The 23,043-nt window shown below is 39.3% G+C and overlaps 1 protein-coding gene across 4 annotated transcripts in view; it reads right to left on the bottom strand.

Annotated features, from left to right (window-relative positions):
* The window catches only part of MAGI3 (membrane associated guanylate kinase, WW and PDZ domain containing 3), a 229,693-nt gene that overhangs the window by 37,014 nt on the left and 169,636 nt on the right, over nt 1–23,043 (bottom strand). For all 4 annotated transcript variants that reach the window (XM_059135306.1, XM_059135303.1, XM_059135304.1 and 1 more), the window contains exons 7-9: nt 12,674–12,731; nt 8,463–8,557; nt 2,353–2,541 (exon numbers count right to left, since the gene is read on the bottom strand). In XM_059135306.1, the coding sequence (XP_058991289.1) occupies nt 2,353–2,541; nt 8,463–8,557; nt 12,674–12,731 (342 nt within the window). The remainder of the gene's footprint in view (nt 1–2,352; nt 2,542–8,462; nt 8,558–12,673; nt 12,732–23,043) is intronic.

The raw sequence follows: 23,043 nt of genomic DNA, 5'->3' as shown, positions 1-23,043 counted from the left end.
CTGATGGAGGCATAATACTCCATAGTGTATATAGACCACATCTTCCTTATCCATTCGTGTGTTGAAGGGCATCTTGGTTCTTTCCATAGTTTGGCGACCGTGGCCATTGCTGCTATAAACATTGGCGTACAGATGGCCCTTCTTTTCACGACATCTGTATCTTTGGGGTAAATACCCAGGAGTGCAATTGCAGGGTCATAGGGAAGTTCTATTTTTAATTTCTTGAGGAATCTCCACACTGTTCTCCAAAGAGGCTTCACCAACTTGCATTCCCACCCACAGTGTAAGAGGGTTCCCCTTTCTCCACATCCTCTCCAACACATGTTGTTTCCTGTCTTGCTAATTTTGGCCATTCTAACTGGTGTAAGGTGATATCTCAATGTGGTTTTAATTTGAATCTCCCTGAGCTAGTGATGATGAACACAAACAGGTGATCTTTCAATACCACCTTCTGGTTCTTGATTTTAAGAGGCCAGTAATTACAGAGGCCAATTAATTACTTAAAATTAAAAATTCATTCTAGTTTGAAAAATGTAGGGCTGAAGATTACAATCATGTACATTATGAATGTATGTCCCTTTGGCATCTTTCTCAGTCTTAATTGTACAGATTTTCAATTTATCCTAGTTTCAGATTTTGAAAGGAGAAACAAGTGTCAAGTGAATCCAACACAAGTAAAGAACGTATTATTTAAGACGCAGAAAAGTCAGCTAAACACGTTCTTGTAGAAATTGTTTTTGCTTTTCTGATTTTACATTATTACGACCACTTTGTGGCACAGTCATTACTCTATGACATTCATCAGTGGTGAATTTTTTTTTTAATGCAGTCTTAACTTTAAAAACCTGCCCTCTAATGTCTCATCCATTTGCTGCTTTTATTTGAATATGATTATTTAAAAGGTTATTGCCAAATACAGGTGCTTTAATTTGTTCTGATTGCATGTAGGCTCAAAAAAAATCAACATAAATGGTATTTAAAACAAACGTTAAAGTGTGCAGAAATGTGTTTCATAATGTAAGACGACACAGAGATCAGACTAATAAGAAACAAAGTTTGGACTTTCCCTTCCCTGGTAAGTTTCCAGAATTTCCATGGAAGTACTGTATTGCTATACAAATTAGACATCAGTTTTAGACAAATCTGCATCTCTATTATGAAACCCTGACAACACATCCAAATGCTACCAAATGTGTTTTGTGGACAAAATGTTAAAAGAAAAAAAAAAGGGCAAAACTGAGAGCTTAAAAATTTTGACTAGTGATTTTATTCTCTAGTTTGTTAATCTCATGAAGTCATAAGAGCACAAATCATTTTTCTTGTAACTTCTGATTATTTTAACTTTTCTTGTTTTAAGTCTTAAGTCTCTTGCTTTTAGCTTCCAGTTTTAAGTCTTAAATGGGAAAGCAAAATATGAGAGATGCCTATCCTAAATGAAAATAAGTTGGTATGTGCCATCAAAAATACTATGGCAACTGAATTGTTCAAAAGCAGGGACACATTTGCTTTAGCAAACAGTCTAAGAAGGGACCTTAGCGGCAGAGTAACATCCTTCTGGGAAAGAGTGCTTAAGCCTCCCTCGTAACTGTAACCATTCTTGAACTTCCTCTTACCCCCTCAGCCATAAAAACTGTCAGCCATATAAAAATATCTAATAATTAGCAAGTAAAGACTTTGGGAAAACTATATAAAAGACAAATTTATATGGCTCTGTGCAAACAGTAATTTCATGTTGACAACTCTTAACATCAGAGTTTAATTTTACTAACAACCAGTAAGACTAAGGAAGCAAAACCCAAACCAAATCAAACAAAACAAAACTGGGGAAAAAATCATGGGACATCATTTGTTCCCCATCACTATAAACATCACAGTGGGTCATTTTTCAGGAAAGATTATAGGTACATGTTAGATAGCTCCCAAAGTACCCTACATCATCGAAGAAAAACAGCCAAACAGTTCTCTGAGATGCTTAATCAGACTTTATCTTAGCACACTGGAGAAGTTATCTCGAGATGATACAAATTACTCAAAAAAATCAATACCCTTAATATGCTTTCTCTAGATGTACACTTGCTTTACAAAAAATGTCCCTCCCTCAAAACGAGTATGCACTGAATTTAGAGGATAAACTATTTTATCCTCTAAAATAGGGAGGACTCTCCCTCCCCAGCTGTATAATCTAGTTCTCCATGTATATAAATGGTATGTACAATATATGCATATATAGTTATTAAATATGTAAATACATATTTATCGTATGTCAGTTTTGTAAGAATATCTGTAAATGAAACCTCCGTAGTTCTTACTATACTACCACTGCTCTTCAAACCATCCTGAGAAATTCCTTACCTGGTGCAATTTTCCCATCCTGAGCTGCAGGACCATCTTTCAGCACATTTTTTACTTGCAGGAACTCATCCGGCCTGTCTCCACCAATAATGGTAAAGCCAAATCCCATCGTGCTTTTCTTCAGCGATGCTCGGATAAGGATGCCTTTCAGCTGGGATGGATCTCGAGTAAAGTGGGATTTTTCCATGTCTGCACCAAAACGAGAAATGGGTTTGAGAACAAAAATAAAAACAATGAACATGGCCCTCAGAGTCAACTTTAAGAGAGTCTATGTAACTTAAATATAATAAACCATAAAGGGATGCACATTAGAAAGAATCTAATGTTATGAAACCGAATTTAACTTCATAAACTACTAAAAAAAAAACCCCAAAAAACCAAAAACAAAAAACCTTAGCCAGTGACTCCAGGCATCTCTTACAGGACTTCTCTACGTTATCTGAAAGGTAAAAGCATGTACTTTATCAACCCCTCATTGCTTTGTTTATTCATACTTTTTCTCAACCCAAAGAGTCCTTCATATGAAGTCAAAATATGCACCTGCGGGATAACCTTTATTATTAAATTCCTGAGAGTCTTAGACACCATTCAGCGGTACATTTCATTTAAATAAACATCTACTGAGCTCTACTGAGAAAACACTATTCTGGGAGGATGAAGGCAATGGCTACACACTTATGAAAAAGAATATACTGAGATACACTGAGAACTTTTTATAATTCACAACTCGGGCTTCCTGCAGCCTTCACTTTGTATCTGATGAAGGCATGAATTCCTAAACTATCAGTAAATAGCTTCACCTTTCTTTCCCTTTTACTCATGTTTAGTGAATACTCTGGGAAGGAAACAAACAGCTCCATTGAAAAGCCCATTTTTGGAGGTTTCCTCAGATGATCCTAAAACTGAAATTGATCCATATTGGCAAATAATGAATTTATACAGCTCCTTCTCCTTCCCCTCCTCTCCTCTCTGGCTGCATTTGGGCACTTTTGAGAACCGTGAAAAGATCTAATTGTGCAATTAATAACTTACAAAGCATTGTTTAAATTAACTTCTAAAAAGATGGCCTAACATTTGTTGCCAAATATTTAATAGTTTTATTGAGATATAATCACATATGATAATTGAGCCACTTAAAGTGTGCCAGTCAACGCTGTGCAATCATCACCTAATTTTAGGAACCCATGCGGGTTAGTAGCCACTCCCCAGGTCTCTCTCACCTGCATTCACACACCCTAGTGTTAGGCAATCACTGAATTGATTATTTTCTTCACCTCTGCCCAATTTGGACATTTCATATAAATGGAGTCATGGACTATATGATCTTTTGAATGATTTCTTTCACTGAGTATCATGTTTTTGAGGTTCATCTGGGTTTTAGCATGTATGAGGACTTTATTCCTTTATACTTCCAAGTAATATTTCACTGTAGGGATATATCCCGTTTTACTTATCTGTTTCTCAGTAGATTGACAGCTGGGTTGTTTCCACTTTCTGGCCATTAGGAGTGATGCTGTTATGACCATTCACGTACAAGGCTTTGTGTGCACATACACTGTCATGCCTCTTCTGTATATACTAGGACTGGAAGGGCAGCAGTTGCCATAAACTTAAGAGTAACTATGTATAACGTTTTGAAAAACTGCCACACTTTTCCAAAGAGGCTGCACCATTTTCTATTTCTACTGGCATCTATGAGGGTTCCGACACTGGTTACTGTGTGCTTTCTGGTTCCAGCTACTCTAGTGAGCATGAGTGGTATCCTGCTGTGGTTTGGGTGCTCATTTCCCTAAGGACTTCAATCAACACAGATGACCTGTTTCATACAGAGCTCACACTCAGCACTGTATTGAGCCCAGAGTTATTTGTGGATAGCTGCTGCTGCCCCTCTTAGCAAAGGTTTTTTTTGTTTTGTTTTGTTTTAAAGATTTTATCTATTTGTCAGAGAGAGAGAGAGCTCAAGCAGGAGGAGCAGCAGAGGCAAGCCTCCTTCCTGCTCAGTAGGGAGCCCAATGTAGGATTCGATCCCAGGACCCTGGGATCATGACCTGAGCCAAAGGCAGATGCTTAATGACTGAACCACCCAGGTGCCCTTAGCAAAGGGTTTTAAGAGGTACACCTTAAAGCCTGTTACCAATCAGAAAAGAGTCATCTTTGGAGCTGCCCCATATGGCAACAGGGACTGGCAGTGTAAACAGTTCCCTCCAGAGGTAGGGTGTCCTGAAGATACTGACTAAAGTAGGCTTGTGGTGGGAGTAGGTCTACTGACATGGTCCCCACCCCATCTGTGTGTGTGTGTGTCTGTCTGTGGAAGGTTTCCTGTTCTTCTCTCTCGACCTCTCGTTTTTTTTTTTTTTTTTTAATATTTTACTTATTTATTTGACAGACAGACAGCTCCTAAAAGACAAAGCCTAAGTTATTATTCTCCTGCATACCTGACCCAGATTACAAGTAGGCAGAGAGGCAGTCAGAGAGAGGAGGAAGCAGGCTCCCTGCTGAGCAGAGAGCCCGATGTGAGGCTTGATCCCAGGACCCTGGGATCATGACCTGAGCTGAAGGCAGAGGCTTTAACTCACTGAGCCACCCAGGCGCCTCTCGACCTCTCGTTTTTAAACTAGACTGCTTTAAAAAGAAGACTAAATAAAGGTGGCCTTTGGTACAAGAAAAAGAAAACTTCTCCCAGTTCTACTGATCTCTTCTAAATAAAAGTACTTGACACAAAACAAATAAATAAAATAAAGAAAGGCAAGAAGAAAGAAAGAAAGAAGGAAAATCCACTATTTTGGGCTTCTCAAAGTGGGGAACTAGACTCCAGAGGGCAGTAGACACTATTTTGGGAGGCCTCTCCGAGCTTGGCCAGCAAGCCTGTTCCTGGTCATCTCTCCGTGCACTGCTGAGCTGAGCTCTTGTTCAGCCTCTGACATTCCAAGTAGCCATCTGTCTCTGAACGAAATAGTGCTTTAAAAAAAATTATTCAACACATTCAAAGCCTATTCAGTCGTGTAAGCTGATTACGACTGCCCACTGGGGGTTGCCTCCCAGGTTGTGGACCAGATCATCTGCTTAATGACTGTGTACACAAGCAATTGAGGACAAGATCTAATGAAATGTACCTTTCTCACTTTTAACTATGATACTTCAAATATTGTGATACTTCTGGTGAGCTATGTCATGCTCTAGTCCTCGTAAACACTGGAATAAGAATAACATTTGCCTCCTATGGGCAAAACTAGAAAATCAGCATAGGACACATGAGATTCAGATGTGCAAACATTAGAAGGGGGAGAAGGCAGCTCTAGCTAATACCTAATTTTGAAACTATGAATAAAACAGCCAAAGCTAATGACAAGTTGGTCAGAATTAGATCTTGTCAGAATTAAACACAGAGAATAAGAAAAGCACAAAGGCACGGTGTTTGATTCTAAAATACCTGATTTTAAGTCCAAACCGTGGGGTTTAGTTGAGTGATCTTGGAATGTTATTTGACCTCTTATTTTTATTTATTTTTATTTTTATTATTTGACATTGTAAAGTCTCAGTTGCTTCATCTATAAAATAGGAGTAGTAGTACACCTCATTCATGGGATTGTTATAGGGATTAAACTAGGCCAAGCTTCAATAGCACAGGCAACAGGGCCTGACAAATAGTAAGTGCTCAATAAACGTACAGGAGCACAAACACATGCATCCTGGCTCAGAAACTGGGTACTTCTGTCCTTGTGGCAAGCGTATCATTGGAATGGATGCATCCAACAACAGTAACCTGATGCTATCAAGGCATCTGAATGGGGATCATAATATTAACCTCGCAGAGATATTTTGAGTCTTAGCTGAGATGATGTATACAGAGCATCCAACTGCATACCTGACCCAGTAGCTCAATAAATGGTAGCCATCATTCTTCAAGAACTAGCATAACTTCTACCATTTCTAGGAAGTTTTTCTTGCCCTCTCCACAGTCAGATTTAATTTCTCTCTCCTCTGTTTCAAGTCTCTCCTTTGTTATGTCTGCTATCATACTATCTCTTCCCCTACCTATATCACGAGCTCCTGAAAGACAAAGCCTAAGTTATTATTCTCCTTTTGATGCCCAGCTCATGAGAGTGCCTGGTTACCCAGATTATTAACACATCCACACTCACACCCGTGCTCCCTGCCCTTGAGGAGCTTAGAGTTCAGTGAGGGAGAGAAGATCACCCTTGATACATGGCCATGAAGACATGGGCATTCAGGAACTGTATGTTTTAATGCAAAGAACTCTGAATTTAAAACTCAATAAAACTAAGTGCAAATTCTGGCTTGATACTCACTATGATTCTAAGCAAAAGGCTTCTCTTCACTGAAGTCTCAGTTTCCATACGTGCAGTGGGGATTCACTTCTCTCTCAACTTAGTGTCCTCTGTCTAGCCTCTCTGAATCAAGGCTATCAAAACAAGTAACTGCACCCCATCTCTGCTTTGTCACTCACCATTCCTTCTTCATTCTACTGCATTTTTACTTCCTGTCCACTTGCTTTTGCTAGAGTGACAAATCACCTCCACGTTGTTGACCTCAGTGTGTGCGTTTCAATTTTTGCCTTTCTGGACTATTCAGCAACATGGGACACAAACACTCAACTTCTTTTTGAGACTCATTCCTTCTCGTGGTTGCCTCTCCCTACAACCTCATCTTTTTTTACTTTTTCTAACCATTTCTCTCTGTCCTCTGACCCCTGGACCACCATTTCATGCGTCTGTGGCTTTATATATTCTGTTCCTTCTACCTGGCAGGCCTTCTTGTTCCTTTAAAATTATCAACGGTCTGATTTAACTTTTCTGGACACTTCAAGATCCATTCTTAATGTGTCCTCTGCTTTGAAAGTTCCTGTGTCCTTGACTTTCTCCACCAAAGGAGAAGTGAGCACTCCCTCCCTTCACGCCACCTATTAATAAGTTTCTATTAATACAACATGTACATCTCTATTAATAACAATGAGACCTAGTATTTATTGCCCACCATTTTGCCAGATAGCATTGTAAGCACTTTCTATATATTAATTTGCATGCTCAGAACCGCCTTACACGGTAAATACTCTTTTCATTCCTATTTCATTGATGAAGAAAAAGAAGCACAAAGAGTTTAGGGAATTCATCCAAGGTTACATATTTGGGATTCACATCTGCTCCACTCTCCACACACTTAACTACTCTCCGAGGATGGCACCGAACACCATCTATAACCATTAATTTCTTGCATCAGCCTGTGAACTCTTGAGGGCAAGACCTGTCTTACTCCTAATTGTTTTTGAATACTGTGTGATTGGCAGAGCACTAGGCACATAGTAGGTGCTCAGAAATATTTGTTAAATAAAAATGCTTGCTAAATCAAATGCAAAACCTAAGGGACAGGACTATGTTTCTAAAGAGTAGTTGTAAGAAACAAGTGCCTCTTTTGTGGACAACAGAAGAGAAGTCTACTTGATTTGTACAGTATGACCGCACAGACAGAACGCCGGTTATTAGGACAGATAGAGGAGGGGGGAGAAATGAGGGGGGATGAGTGGAACGTAAGAAATTCTCAGGCAGCTTTTTCAAAATACACGTGGCTAGGCTCATAAAAATGTTAGGATCTATGTATTTTAAAAATATTCCCCAAATGATACTGAATGACTGATGCCCTGCCATCCCACGCTGGGAATCAATGATACAGGCAAATACTATGATGGATTTATTCCTATAAGTTAATAAAGAATCCTGGATGGTCCCACATATTAGACCTAAGCATTAACTTGGGAGAAACACATAATGGATTAGAGATCTCAGACTGTCCTGGCCTGAAACACTGGGAAACAATGCAGTCTTTGTACCACAACCTCAAGCCCATAACAAAACTATTCAATACCTTTTGCCAACTATTTCACACTTCCCATCTAAGCAACCTGGGAAAATCCCAGTGTTCTCAAAAAGTTTAGATGTTTTATTAAGATTATTCCTATCTTCACAGTGACAAAAATCAGATATTCTCTGTTGCACCTCAACACTTCAACAATAAAAAGTTCCAGATTATTTTCATTAATTCAGCACATAAATTTCAAAGGCATTCTTAGAAGAAAAGACAGGAAAACATTCTACCTGGTTTTGAAGATCCAGTATCGGCCTGTCCTAACTGCTTTTTCCTCTTGGCTTCTTCCACTGGATTTTCAAACTGGGTTTTCTGGTTAAGGTGACTGTAAAAGTAGACAAACAAGAATTTCAGTTTAAAATGAAAGAGTTATGTTATTTTTAAGTAGGCTGTTAGACCATTTCATCCCCATAGGTGAAGGGACAAACATGTATCTCTAGACTGTGGAACTCAGAGAAGCTGAAAGATGGTAGCGGAAGGGCTTTTGGCAACGAAAGAAAGACCCATGGAAAATGCCTAAAAGTGAAAGCTGCTGAAACATTCACTATAGCTTCTGCATCGAGGTGCCCAACAGAGCCAATAATAGTTTTCAAAGCTGTAGGAGACGCCCTCACATTTAATGCAATCAGAACAGTTGGTAATGGATCAGTTCACTTTCTAAAAGGCAGTTAAAGGTAGGAGGATTTTAATTCAAGTTTCTTTCAAATGAAGTAGCTGTGAAGATGCTTTTGGAAAAATTTGAGTACAGAAGCTTTCTTGAATTTTACTATTATTTTTCCAACTGACTGACCCACATCAATTTAGCGCTATAACTAAGAAAGAGATTTGCTTTTATCAATTTCTATCACAGAACAACTCTTCTACACTTAACCTTTTTCATAATTATATAATAATTAAAATAATGATGTAATCACGATAGAAATTTAGCTGGTATTTCTGGTTTGGGAATGTTCACAACTGCTTTGGAAAGCACACAAGTCTGTGAGGGAAAGCAGAACGGCCTGGGGACACCAAGGGTGAGCAAATGGCTAACAATGGTCAATGCGTGACGGGTAGTAACAGTACGTTTCGGGGGGAAGGTGGGCAGAGCACTGGTCAGTCTGGCAAACCAGTCAGTGGGATACTGGTTAAGAATGCAATTACTGCACACAAGTTATTTAAACAAGTTCCGATACAGAAGCAATGGGAATCACAGTCTAGTACTTCCATGGTACAAATGTATTTCAGCCAAATGACAGCATTTTCCTGTAGAATCCACTTAAATGAGAAGTAACATTAGCAAATACCAACAATTAAATATCAAATCATGAGAATCTCAGATTATGACTGCCTTTAGATAGGGTGAATATTACAAAATTTGCCTACAAATGGTCCGACAAGTTGGATAATTACTTTGCCATCTGTGAACATTAATGGCGGTGATGGAGGAGGGTAGCAAGGACCCACCAGGGCAAGGTGTGCTGGTTTTCTCTATGTCATTTAGGCTTCTGGTGCATTATTAACTCTGCAACAGATGTAGTTGTTTCAGAGTTCTAAACATGGCAAGTTCCATTCGAAATTCTTTCGGTGTGATTTCGCGAACTCTCAAGTACGCTTCTGCTTCCTACCAAGGTGAGGCCCTTATCATTGAGTTAACTGATAAGCCCTGGGGGGGGGGGGAATGGAGATCTTTGGTATTAAGTTAGGAACCAATTATTTATTAGGTACCGATATTTTACATGTTCTTGAAAGAAAAAAATAAAAACACCAGAAACTGACACTCAGCAAAGAATAAACCTGTTTAGCATAAATCCTGGCTCTCTTTAACGTCATCAGTTGGAATGACTCATTTTGCCACCTAGGCATTAAAACATAAAAAGTAGTAATTTGTATTTATACTCTATTGTACTGTGTGGGAGAGGAGAGTAGAAGTATGCAAGTGAGTAATCCCTTCCCTGAAAACTCTTTGACAAAAGACTGTAAGATTTTAGTGCAGGGAGTAATTGCATCTGTCACCTTAAACTACTTGGATTAAAATGCTACCCAAATAACAAAACAAAACATAAAAGTTAAAACACTCTCCTTTTCATTTAGTTACTTATACTCACAATATTGTTTAGATGTAAGAGATTTTGTTTTCCATATAACTAGCTATGGGAAGGAAGTAAGACAGGCGTACCTCACAGATTACAGAGAAAACTTGTTTAAACAAGGGTAGCAAAGAAGCATGACTAAATCAAGGGCATATAACTTGGAATGTCATCTGCATTAATATTTTGTGTATCATAGGTGGATTTCAAAAATTCATCTCCACAAACAAGACCCTTATTCTATCATGATGATTTTGAGATATGTGAGCAGAGGTATATTTTGACTTTGAAACCCAAGTGCGTCAAGACATTCAATGCAATACAGGAAGACCACATTCTAAATACGTATGCATTCTTATAGAAGGCCTGCCATTAAATTTTTGGAACAATTCTTTTTTCAAAAATAAATTAATCCATTTCAGAATCTCATCCCCGAAAATAAATACTTGCAAAGAAAAAGTGCCATTGCAGTTGGTGTTACTACTACAAGGCTCTGCCAAAAGCAATCACTGTGCCATCTGGTTTGACAAAGTGAGAGCGCCAAAGAGTAGCCATTCAAGTAACAGCTTTTTATCTCCATCAGTAAACTCACTGCAGATTACTATGGTCGGGATTCAAAACCTGACTAATCTGGGAATCAAGCCACACTCCGTAGCTCAGCTGACTCCCTGCTAATGTGCATCTTGAGTACAGCCTGCTCTTTCTTAATCTAATAAATTACCCTCCTGCAAAATGAGCCTGTTCTGGGAACAATCAGACAAAATCATGTCGCCACTGCTGTTGCCTCTCATTCAGGCGATCTTACACACGCTCTGTGACAACTGGGAGTGGGTCACTTCAGGATTCACCCGAAAGTTGCTTCAATATGGTATCTTTGCTTAATGAGAATCAGATCGTTTAGCCCAAGATTTTGTAAGAGGCAAATGACTTTCACCTCTTGACCATGTATTCAAATTTACTTGGCACAGACAATAAGAGAGTGAGAATCATTATTGCAGAAATGTGCAGCAGTGTCAATGGTAATTAATAGTTTATTGAAGCCAAATTTAAATAGGCTAAACAGCTGGGGGGGGGGAACCCACAAAACCTTTCCAGTAGGCCTTCCAATAGTCCTTTGACTAAGAAACAGTTGTTTTATTTTAACTAAATATGCTTTAGAAAAAACCACCACAGTAAAAGAGCTGCTATCTACTTTTCACATGACAATATCAACAAGATACTAAACAACACCATGAAACTAAGAAGGCACAGCCTTCCAAAGGAACCAAAGTGTTGACCCTGTGGATTTATATACTGAAGAGCCAAACTGAACTGTTCTTAGGGTACACGTTCGATTTTAAGAAATCATTCCAAAAATCTAGTCTCAGGGACTCCAAGAACAATCTACACATTCTCATAAAGACAAGATGTACCCTTGAAATAAAGGTGACATTGTGTGCCAACTATACTTTGTTAAAGTAAAAAGACTAGGGTCAGGACAGGAATCAGAGATACTACAGGGATAAATACTAGGAAATGACATTTGTTTACACCAAGAAGTGATGAAAAATTAATAAGCAATCCTAGATCTAGAAGATCCCCATTTGGTTACTTTCTCAGGTAATGATATTTGGCCTTCACTACCTCGGCAGTAGGTTCAGACTCCTAGTTTCTGGGTACGTGGCAGCAACATTTCTGAGGCAGTTATCTGCCTGAGGTCAAAATTTTACTCATAGCATTTGGAAAGGAAGCAATCGCTCATCATCACAATGTCGCAATTGCATACATGAAAAGAGGGAAAGAAGAATCTGAGGACGTTGAGAACACCCTGACTTCTCTAACATAGGCAGGTGTTCTGTGCTCCGCTCCGACACACACTTAAGTTTAAATTTAACCATAGCAGCTGTGTAAGAAACAACCTCTTCCCCCTGAAGTGTTTCTTGATTAACTCCCTGGAAGACAGAGCATTTCTAATCCAGTACTCCAAAACTTTGGATCATTACGGCTCACTGCCCTTACAGTGCTTTTGCCGCCTTCACGACCAAATAGCTGTGGGGCTGGAAGTGACCGTAACAGTTCATCTAGTCCATGCCTCCATTTCACAGTCTTCTATACGCTACTTTCCTCTTCAGATGCCGTGGTCGTAATGGTAACACTCCCAGCTAACTCATCAGCGTGGCCACGTCCCTCTCGCTCTGTTTACTTCAAAGCCAAGTTCTGGGGAGCCCAGAACCACTGAAGTAAATGCTCCTGTCCCTACTTCTAACTCCCCTCATGGAACGCCTCAGAAGCTGGGTTGCCGAGACATAAAGTGTTGTATTCGGGTGATCCCCTAAAGCTGTACAGCGAAGGGAAGACGTTTGGGAGAGTTTGAACTGAGGTAACAAACTTACTCGACGTAGTATGTCCCGTACTGTGGGTCTTCTATCTTCTCCCAGCCATAAGGAAGTTCTGGGGGGAAAAAAAAGGGAGTAAAAAGCCAGATTTGAAACCAACAGAGAAGAATTCACTATGAGTGAATTTAAGTGTCTTTTAGTTCATGCCACTCATATTTGGGAGACCGGCCAAAAGCCGAGGATTTGCTTTCAAAAAACAAACAGGGCTTGGGTCTGACTGGCTTCTTCAGGAGCTAGCGAGTGTCTCAGCAGGTAATTAGGAGCCCAGAACAAAAGATGACCTTCAACTCAAACCTGCTTACCTGAATCAGAAGCCATAAAACGTTAATTATTTAAAAAATCGGCTGGTGTAGATCCTTCATTTAAACAGCTTGATAATGTCAGTGCAAGACACACTGGCCCTCTGGTTTAGTACAAGCAGCGGCTGCTTGTTCCGTTCTTTGCCATTATACGTAAGACTTGTCAATTTTGTCTGTTATTCTGCCCCACTCTCCCCCTAAAAAAAAGTCCAGCCTTGGATTTTTTTCCTTTCAGATGAGCAATTGAGATTTCCTTTACATCTAAGAAAATACCCACTTTCCCTTGCATTAACTTGAACTTTGGAAGGAAAATGTGAAATAATGACCACAGTCCCTTTGTAGAATCTATATTTGGGTCTGGTAACAAAGAACTATCTTACATAGGATTTTTTTTTTTTTTTTTAAGAATTTTATTTATTTACTTGACAGAGAGAGATCACAAGTAGGCAGAGAGGCAGGCAGAGAGAGAGGAAGGGAAGCAGGCCCCTGCTGAGCAGAGAGCCCGATGTGGGACTCGATCCCAGGACCCTGAGATTATGACCTGAGCCGAAGGCAGTGGCTTAACCCACTGAGCCACCCAGGCGCCCACATGGGATTGTTATATATTATTCATTCCAGGTAACTGACCAATGAAATAGACCTAGAAAAACTGACAGTAGGTGAATATCTGATAGCTTAAAAAAGAAAAAAAAAAATCTGGTCTCTACAAAAGAAACGGACCCTGTCAAGAAAGAACCCTCTTTTCTTTCCCATTGTTTTCCAAGTTAAGGCTTCTGAAGAATCATTTTATTAGTAAGACATGGATTCACTTGGCAGGAATGTTCCTAGCAGGTGGTTTTAGTGCTAACAATTTATACATAGGAGCCAAGCAAAAAGGAGTTGTTTTCTTTTTTTTTAAAAAAAACCCACAGTTACACGCTATGATGATCCATACTTTTATTTTCAATTTCTTTTAAAGTGTTTTCCTGCTAGGATCTCACACACACACGCAATGTATACTAGACAACAAGTAGGCTTAGAATATATTCAAAGCTTTATTAATTTTCTCCCACTTAGCGTAGTTTTGATGCACTGACTTTCTAGGTAAAAATTTCACTGTAATGTAGCTGACAAGATATACGAACTGTTATGTGCTAATAAAGTTATTTCACATTCAGAATAAAGGCAGAGAATAAAAGACTAGCCCCTTGATGAAAGCTCTGAATCACCTTCACCCCTTTTTTCCATCATATTTCTCTGCCTCTCTCTCTCTCTGTGTGTATGTGTGTGTGTGTGTATGATTGGTGGTTTTGAAGCTTGGTGAGTTTTTGTGGTTTTCCTTTGAAGGACCGGGCTGAAATGTCTGAGGTAGAAAAGAAGGGAATAGTTGAAAATGGCTATGTGAAAACAGAATAAAACAGCTGAGAAGAACTGAGGCATTTTTCAGCTCACTTTGATCCTCCACAGCTGTGAAGCAAAGAATTGCCAATTAAGTAAGGATAATAATTTGTGACCAGGTAACTGTTATGGGGAGAAAAGTATTTGTTGGATTGCATGTGTAAAATATGTTCTTTAATAATACTACCAAAGCATTACCATTAAGCATCCTCCATGAAAGAGATTTTTTTCTTTAATAGGGAGTTTCTTGAAATACCTCGGGAACTGAGTGGTGCTGAGTGAGGCTGGGCCCTATTACGGCACCACAACTAGATTTATGCTTTGTTTTTAGAAAAGTCTAGAGAGCTGCAAGAACTGTAGAAACCATGTGATATCTAAAAAACTCACTAAAAAGAATGTATTAATACTTAAAAAGGATAAAAGATCAACATAAATATATTTCAGCATTAATCTAGAAGTTGATTCAGCATTTTAATTAGCAACTAACAGAAAAAGCACATCCTTTTTTAGGACAGTAAATAAAATGGTAATTTATTCTCTGGGTTACTTTTAGTTATGGCTTTAATTCCTCACCACTGAGAGCCTTAGCCAGTTTTCTGTAGGGCAGATTAATGCAGATAAAGAAGCGGTTATTATTTACCCATTCAAAATAAAGTTAATAAAAGTAACACTAAAACACTCAGCAGTTTTATACATTATCCAGTGGGTCAATTAATTCACTGGCTTCCTTCCCTTTTTTCCTCTCCCTCTCTTCCTCCTCTTTTCTTCTTCCTTAGGCAAAAATAATTAGAAACACAACACAGTTCTTGACCTCAAAAAGTTCACAGTCTAAGCAGAAAGGCAGAAAAGATAAATTACATAATAAAGATAAACACCAGCTTTTGAGGGTGTGTGTGTGCTGAGGAATGACATCAATTGCCTGGTAAGCTATCAAGAAAGCCTTCTAGAAGAGGGTGATGTTTGAGCAGTCTTGGAGGAGGATTTGGAAATGGGGAGAAGGGGGCCATTCCGACAGGTCAAAGAGCGCTGAAGGGTTAAGAATGGGTGGGATTTTCAGTAATTACAAATAATTTGATAGGACTGGAGTGAAGGTTGTATGCAAGGTGCTTATCTCATAGGCAAGCACCAAATCACATTTCTTGAGTGCCACGTTAATGACTGTGATCTTTATCTAGGTGACAATGGAACTGATCATGCTGGACAAAGACAAAATTAAATTTATATTTGAGAAGGATTATGGGCAGCAGTAACAGAGGATGGACTAGATGGCATGGAGAATAAAGACAGACAAATAAGAAAATGGGCAATAGTCTGGACAAGGAGTCTCAAAGGCTGGTACTAAGACAGTGGTAGACGGAAAGGCGCGGGAGAATGTTCACAGAAGTCAGAGTAACAGGACTCAGTGATGCCCATGAAGACTGAAGGAAGAAAAGAGAAGAGGAAGCCAAGACGATTCCCAGGTTATTGGCTCTTCTGGTGTGAAACGGATACCTTATCAAATACTGATTGAATACCTACCATGAGAATAGCTGTGGGAATAGGAAAGTGGTATTCACTTGGATTTAGAGGCATTTAGGGGACAGATAAAATGTAAAAGGTCCTTGGTACTGTCCTTTGCACCACTGGACACTCAAGAGATGGCAAGCATTTAAGAGTCAGAACTGAGAGAACAAAATAAAGAGGATCCAGTGAGGAGACAGTTGAGGCTGGGACTGGCTGGGACTCAATGAGCTGGGGGGATGTGACGTCACTATTGAAGGCAGACAGGGCGGGCATACAGGAGACTGAGCTCAGTCGGAAAGGTAACATGTTCGAGGGGCCTCTGGAACATCCTGGCAGAGATATCTCATAATCTCATGGAGACTGAAACTTGGTCCTCAAAAGAGAAATGTGGGAAGATAAGGATTTGAGAGACATTGTGTTTAAAAGCCACAGCATGGGCGCCTGGATGGCTCAGTTGGTTAAGCAACTGCCTTTGGCTCGGGTCGTGATTCCAGGATCCTGGGATCGAGTCCCACATCGGGCTCCCTGCTTGGTGGAGAGCCTGCTTCTCTCTCTCCCTCTGCCTGCTGCTCTGCTTATTTGTGCTATTTCTCTGTCAAATAAATAAATAAAATCTTAAAAAAAAAAAAAAAAAAAGCCAAAACAGGGGTTGCCTGGGTGGCTCAATCAGTTAAGCACCTGCCTTCAGCTCAGGCCATGATATCCAGGTCCTGGGATTGGGCCCAGCACCTGGCTCCCTGAGTCTGTTTCTCCCTCTCCCTCTGCCCCTCCCTCACCCCTGCTCATGTGCTCGCTCTCTCAAATAAATAAAATCTTAAAAAAAAAAAAAAAAAGTCACAGCAGTGGACAAAATTACCTGGATAAATTGTGAGCAGAACAGGTAGAGAATAGAACCGCAGGAATATTCACAATTTAAGGAGCAGATGGAGAAAGTTAAGAATAGTCAGGGGGAAGGGTGTCAAAGACAGGGAAGGGGAGCATGATCAACACTAATAAACACTCTGCAAAGCTGTCAGAACCAAAGGGCTGAAAAGAGACCACCAAATCTGGGAATCAGGAGGCTACTGGTGACCTTAAGACAAGCACTTTCACTGAAAAGGTAGGCGGCGGAAGTCAGCATATTGTAGTAGTGGGAAGGAAAGCAGGAGGTGGAGTCCTTAAGAAGAGATGACCTACCTTTTTTTTTTTTTTCCGAAGCTTGGTTGTGGAAAAGACAGTTGAGAACTGTGAGGGGTAGGGTCAAGAGAACGTATTTATCTACTATTGAGATAAGAAAGACCTAACACCATATCTTTCTGGGCTGGAAGCCAAAGCATTCTCCCCAAAACCATTTCTGGCAGTATTAAGCAGCTGGCTGGTTCTACAGCCCATGAATTTATCTTTGTTTCCTCTTGCCCAGATAATATTTTTCTTATTTAAATATATGAATTGCAATTATTTTCTCATTGTGCAGTAGTCAGTTGATAAATCTTTTTTATCATTCCCTAAGCTCCATAATACCATCAACATTTAGTATTTTTTAGCCTTTAGTAAAAATGGAATCTTTCATCATAAAAGAGGTGGTCTGGTATAAAATGGGTTCCTGATATTTTATTTTTAGGATAACTATTTAACCAAAGCACTACCTATTTTAGTTGAATGAAGATAGATATGTACATCAATTAAACCATGGATACACCATCAAGATACAGTTGGGTTCTCGATATCAGAAGACTAGGAAGGAAAAGGGCAAGTTTTAGAAACTAAGGTTTTTCTAGAAGATCTTCAATGTTTAGCAGAATACAAGCAATAAACATCTTAAACTACAAAAACTTACATTTAAAATATCTTCATTATTATTATCCCTTATCGAGCATCTACTCTGAAAGCACTGTGGGGAACACCAGTGTAAGTCAGATTTAGTGTAGAGGGAAATAGTGAATTATGGGGCCATTTCCACCATTCAAGGAGGAGACCAAGTGCACAGTAGAAGTGGTAACGTTGGCTGAGCGTCAAATAGGCTCAGGGGTCGCAACTGCGGGGTTCCCACAGTAAGTACAGGTGACCTGAGGAAGGTCTACCCAGCTGTGGGGATGGAAAGTAGCCCTTCTATCAAAAAGTTTTGAACATTCTTAGAATACTAAATGCACCTGTGGTTGCTCTATCTTAAGAAAGATATAATGAGGATGACCATATAATGACTGCTCACTTTTGAGAGTAAAAGGAGACACTATTATTAATGATGTTGGGACAAAAGGTATAAGCTGGGTTAGTTCTGGGCCAACCAAGACATATTGTCACCTTCAATGTAAAGAGCATTAGGGGGACACATTCATCCAACTTTTCAAATTTCCGCAGAGGGGAGAGAATGGGAGACACAGTGCCCTTTCTCTGAGCCCCTTTCCTTTTTTCTCCAAGGAAGAAAGTCTATCCGATCTGACTGGAGACTTTTAGACATGAATTCAGCTTGGCTCAGGCCTTGGCTCTTGAGTTCCCTCACTGTTGCCTGCATACAGTGCAGTCTGGTCTGATGTGCCAGGCCTGCCTTAGGGGAGGGGGCCTTAGCTGATCAGAGAGGCCAGAGAGCCAGACTTCAGCACTCAGCTGAAGGCTGCTTTCTATGGGGGTAAAACACCAGTAAGCCTATGTAGGTGCAGAGCTAAAGCCATGTCTGCTCACCCGCTCCCATTCTAACCCATCCCTCTGCTTCCTGGGTCTTATTTCTCTATTGACTCCCAAAGATAGACTCACTATTCATGGCCTCTGCCCAGAGCTTCATAGAGATTAAAACATATTTTCAAGGAGGCTGAAATAATCTGGGGGACAGAGTGGCTTCTTCCCTTCCCCCTTTTCCTTCTCCCCTCCTTCCAAACATTTAAGCCTCTACTGAAGGGAGAGGTAGATAAGGAAGACAAAATCACTCTTACAGAGTATATGCATCTAGTTACTCTGTAATGTGACACATGCTCCAGTAGAAATATATCCTGTGCTACTGTTGAGCACAGAGAAGAGAACATCTAATTCTGATCCGCAGAGAACGACAGAGGAGGTGACAAAGAAATTAGACTCTAGCTAGAACTGAGCTTAGGAAGAGAAGTAGGTCTGAGTCAGGTGGACACAGGGAGTGAGGCTTGTTCCTGGCTAAAAAGATGGGTACGTGGCAGAGGCAAAGACAAAAATGTGTCCTATTTGTGACATGAAAATACTTGGGAGAAAAGAAAGAAAATACTTCAAAAAAGAAATATAGAATATAATTCAACTGTAAACTGTGACTGTAGGGAGCCATTATAGGTATTTGAACAAGGTGAGAAGTGTAAGACAGTTATATTCCAGAGAGTCACAGCCAATGTGGCCAAAGGTTTTTGATCATGTAGCCTTATCAGCAAAACACTTAACATGTGCTTCAAGATGTATATGGTTATCCATAAATATGTGTCCCACACTACTACTATGTACATAATAAAGCACACACCAAACAAACAAAAAAAGAGATAAAGATGAAACGAATGATTATCATGGTTTTACCTCAATGTGCTCTTAAAAAGCTAACATGAGGTATAGGAAGTACCAGCTCTGCTGTTTACTTACTGTTCGTTTGGGCTTGCATATTTGTATTATCTTCAACAGGCAGTATCTTTGCAGAAATCCTTTTAAGCCACATTTCAGTTGTGTGGGAATTAAAAACTAAATAACAAGGTCTATATATCCTCTTAACTGGGCACAAGTAAACTGTAAAACCTTACTGACTGCCCTTGACAAACGTAATAGTGCTATGTCCATTTTCCCCCCAAGACACTCAGGGTACTGTGCACGATCATCTGACATACAGAATGAGAAAGAGCGCGTTGTCAATCTGTTTGTAAAATAGGAGAGAAACTTAGTTTTTTGCCCCAGTAGAATCATTATGAAATTATGAAAAATAAGTTCTAACTGTATAGGGAATAGAGCAAGAGGAGAGGAAGAAGCAGATGTGCCTCTGATCATCTGGCCCAGGGGACTGTGAGCATGACAGAAAGAGAGATGGGGTGACTCTGGGACAAAGATGTCACTTAGTTTTAAATATGTGTATTAGAAGTGCTACTAGGGCACTTTTTTTTTTTTTAAAGTCTCTACATGTTTTTGGTTACGGAGATAAAGTTGATACAAATTATGTTTTAAAATTAAAACAAAGATAAATTAAAAAATTTAAAAGTCTCAAATGTAGTAGGAAATGCAAAAATAGAATTCAAAAGAGGACCATACTAGAGATTCAAAAAGGAGGCCAGCTAGAGTAGATTAATAGTTAGAGCTCGGACAATAAACACATCCTACCACGGAAACAGGAAAAGGCAAGAGAGGCGAACGGAACAATCAGAGCGCAGGAAAGGGCATGAAGAGCGGCAACAGAGATGTACCTGAGAAGACGAACACCACACTCACCCACTTCAGAAAATCAAATTCTCTGGTATTATCTATTCAAGTTGACCCTTATAGTGGCCGATTTCACCATATGGAACTTTCTGATGAAAGCCGTATAGAAAAGGTGGTATGTTATAAACATCCAGCAAAATACAGAGATCTTATGAGCTCGCTCAGTTTAAAAAAAAAATGAGTTTTGACAATTGCATGTGCCTTCCTAACCACCATTCTAAACAAGGTGGAGGACATAGTCATCATTCCAGAGAATTATTTCAATTCACCAACCTCCCCATTCCCTGCCTCATTTTCCAACTTCTATCGGCATAGATGGAGTCTGCCTGTTCTCAGACTTTAATGCGTAAGTGAATATCCATTCTTTTCTGTCTGGCTTCTTCTATTCAGCAAGTTTCTGAGATGGTTATCAACATCTGTTATCTGTTATCAACAGTTTTTTCTTCTTACTGAGTAGTATTTCATTGTATGAATATACCAAAAATTGTTTATCCATTCTTCCGCTGATGGGTATTTGGAATGTCTCCAGGTTTGAGTGATGGATATGGCTGCCGTGATCAGGTAGAATCTTTTAGGGAACGTGGGCTTTCATTTTTCTTGAGACAATGCCTCATGGGCACTGTCCAAAGTACTTCAAAATGTTCACATGATTTTACCTCCCCACCTACGAGTAAAAGTTCCCAGATGCTCTATGATTTCCCTATGATCCTTGAATCTAGCCTTTCCAGGGAGCGTGAATGGCCTCTCACTGTAGTGATGGCTAATGATGATGAGAACCTTTTCAGGTCCTTCCTGTCTATTCTGCTGTTTTCTTTGGTGAAGTGTCCAAGTTCTTTGGCCATTTTGAAAAACCACCTTATTGAGGTATATTTTGCATATTATAAAATTAATCTGTTTTAAAAAAACGTGTTCAATTCAAGGAGTTTTTATAATTTACCGAGTTGTGCAACCATCACCACAATCCAGTTTTGGAACATTTCTATCACCCCAGTAAGCTCCCTCACGCCATTTAATCTCTGTTCCCATCCTCACCACTGGGCAACCACTACTGCTCTTTCTGTCTCTATAGATCTGCCTATTCCAGACACTTCACATAGATGGAATCCTCTAGTAGTTGTTCTTTTGGGTCTAGTGTCTGTCATTTGGCACAACACACTGAGATTTGCTTATTTTGTTATATGTAAACTATTTCATTCCTTTTTATTGCTGAATACTATTCCACGGGATGATTTTATCCATTTATTATTTGGTGGCCATGTGAACTGTTTCCACTTTGGGGCTGTTATGAATAGTGATACTATGAATATTTACAGGCAAGTCTTTGTGTGGAGATGTTTTCATTCCTCCTGAGTAGATGACTAAGACTGGAATTGTTAGGTGATGCGGTAAATTTGTATTTAACCCTTAAGAAACTGTCAAACTGCTTTTCAAAGCAGCTGTACCATCTTATATTCTGCCCAGCACTGCACCAGGGGTACCATATCTTCCTGTCCTCACCAACATTTGTTATTATCTGTCTTTTCTGATTATAGTTACTCTAGTGGATACAAAGTGGCATCTCTCTGTGGTTTTAATTTGCATTTCCTCAATGACTAATGATGTGAAGTATCTATACTAGTGGTTTTTGGGCACGGGTAGATCTTCCTTAGTGAAATGTCTATTTAAAAATTTTGCCCATTTAAAAATTTGGTTGTTTGTCTTATTAATGAGTTATAACCATTCTTTACAGATTCAGGATATAATTCGTTTGTCAGATACATATCGCAGAGCCTACAACTTTGTCCATCCATTTTCTTAATGGTGTCTTTTGATGAATAAAAATTTTAAATTTTTATTAAGTCCAATTTATCAAGTTTTTCTTTCATGGTTCATACTTTTTGTGGCCGAAGACATCTTTGCTAATCCTGCAATTAGGAAGTTATTCTCCTAAATTTTCCTCTAAAAGATTTAGGGTTCTCGCTTTTATGGTTAGGTCTTTGAGCCATCTGAAATTAATTTCTGTGTATGGAGTGAGGTATAGTTGAAGTTCATTTTTCCTTATGAATATCCACAACGTTCTGCCAGCACCATTTGTTAAAGATCCTCCTCTTCTCACTGAATTGGTTTGGCACCTGGGCTATAGATTAAGTGACCACATAGGTGTGCATCTATTTCTGGATTCTCTGTTCTGTTCCAGTGATCTACTTGTCTACCCTTATGTCAATGCCACACTGTCTTGGTTATTGAGCTTTATAGTAACTCTTCAAATCTGGCTGCCTCTGTCCTTTACCTCTGTCCTTTTAAGGACAGTTATCTGGCAAATTGGAGCTATATATATATTTTAGAATTGGCTTGTCAATTTCTGCAAGACAGACTCAGAGGATTTAGATTGGGATTGCACTGAATCTAGATAACAGTTTGAGGAAAATGAACATCATTAACAGTACTGTGTCATTCAATTTGTGAACACAGTGTATCTCCTCAATTATTTCAAATCTTCATTAATTTCTTTCAGGGATATTTTGTAGTTTTCAGTGTGTCTTTTGCATCTTTCAGTAGATTTCCGCCAAGGTATCTCATTTTTTAAAATATCATGGCAAACAATTTTAAAATAATTCCATTTTCCAACTGGCTATTCCTAGAAAAAATCTTAATATTGCAATCAGGTAGAACACAATGTATAAATTGTTTAATTTTTTTTAATAGATTGGAGTTCAGTCTATAGGAGGCCTATCTGAAACTCATTCTCAGGCATTCATTTTTTAACCAAGGTAAATAATTTCTGATCAGTGATACAAAATGAATTCAAATTTTATTCAC

This window comes from Mustela lutreola, chromosome 10, assembly GCF_030435805.1.
Source record: "Mustela lutreola isolate mMusLut2 chromosome 10, mMusLut2.pri, whole genome shotgun sequence".
In the NCBI taxonomy this organism is placed as follows: Eukaryota; Metazoa; Chordata; class Mammalia; order Carnivora; family Mustelidae; genus Mustela; species Mustela lutreola.
Note: the sequence above shows the minus strand (reverse complement) of the source record. Positions and strands in the feature narration are given on the sequence as shown.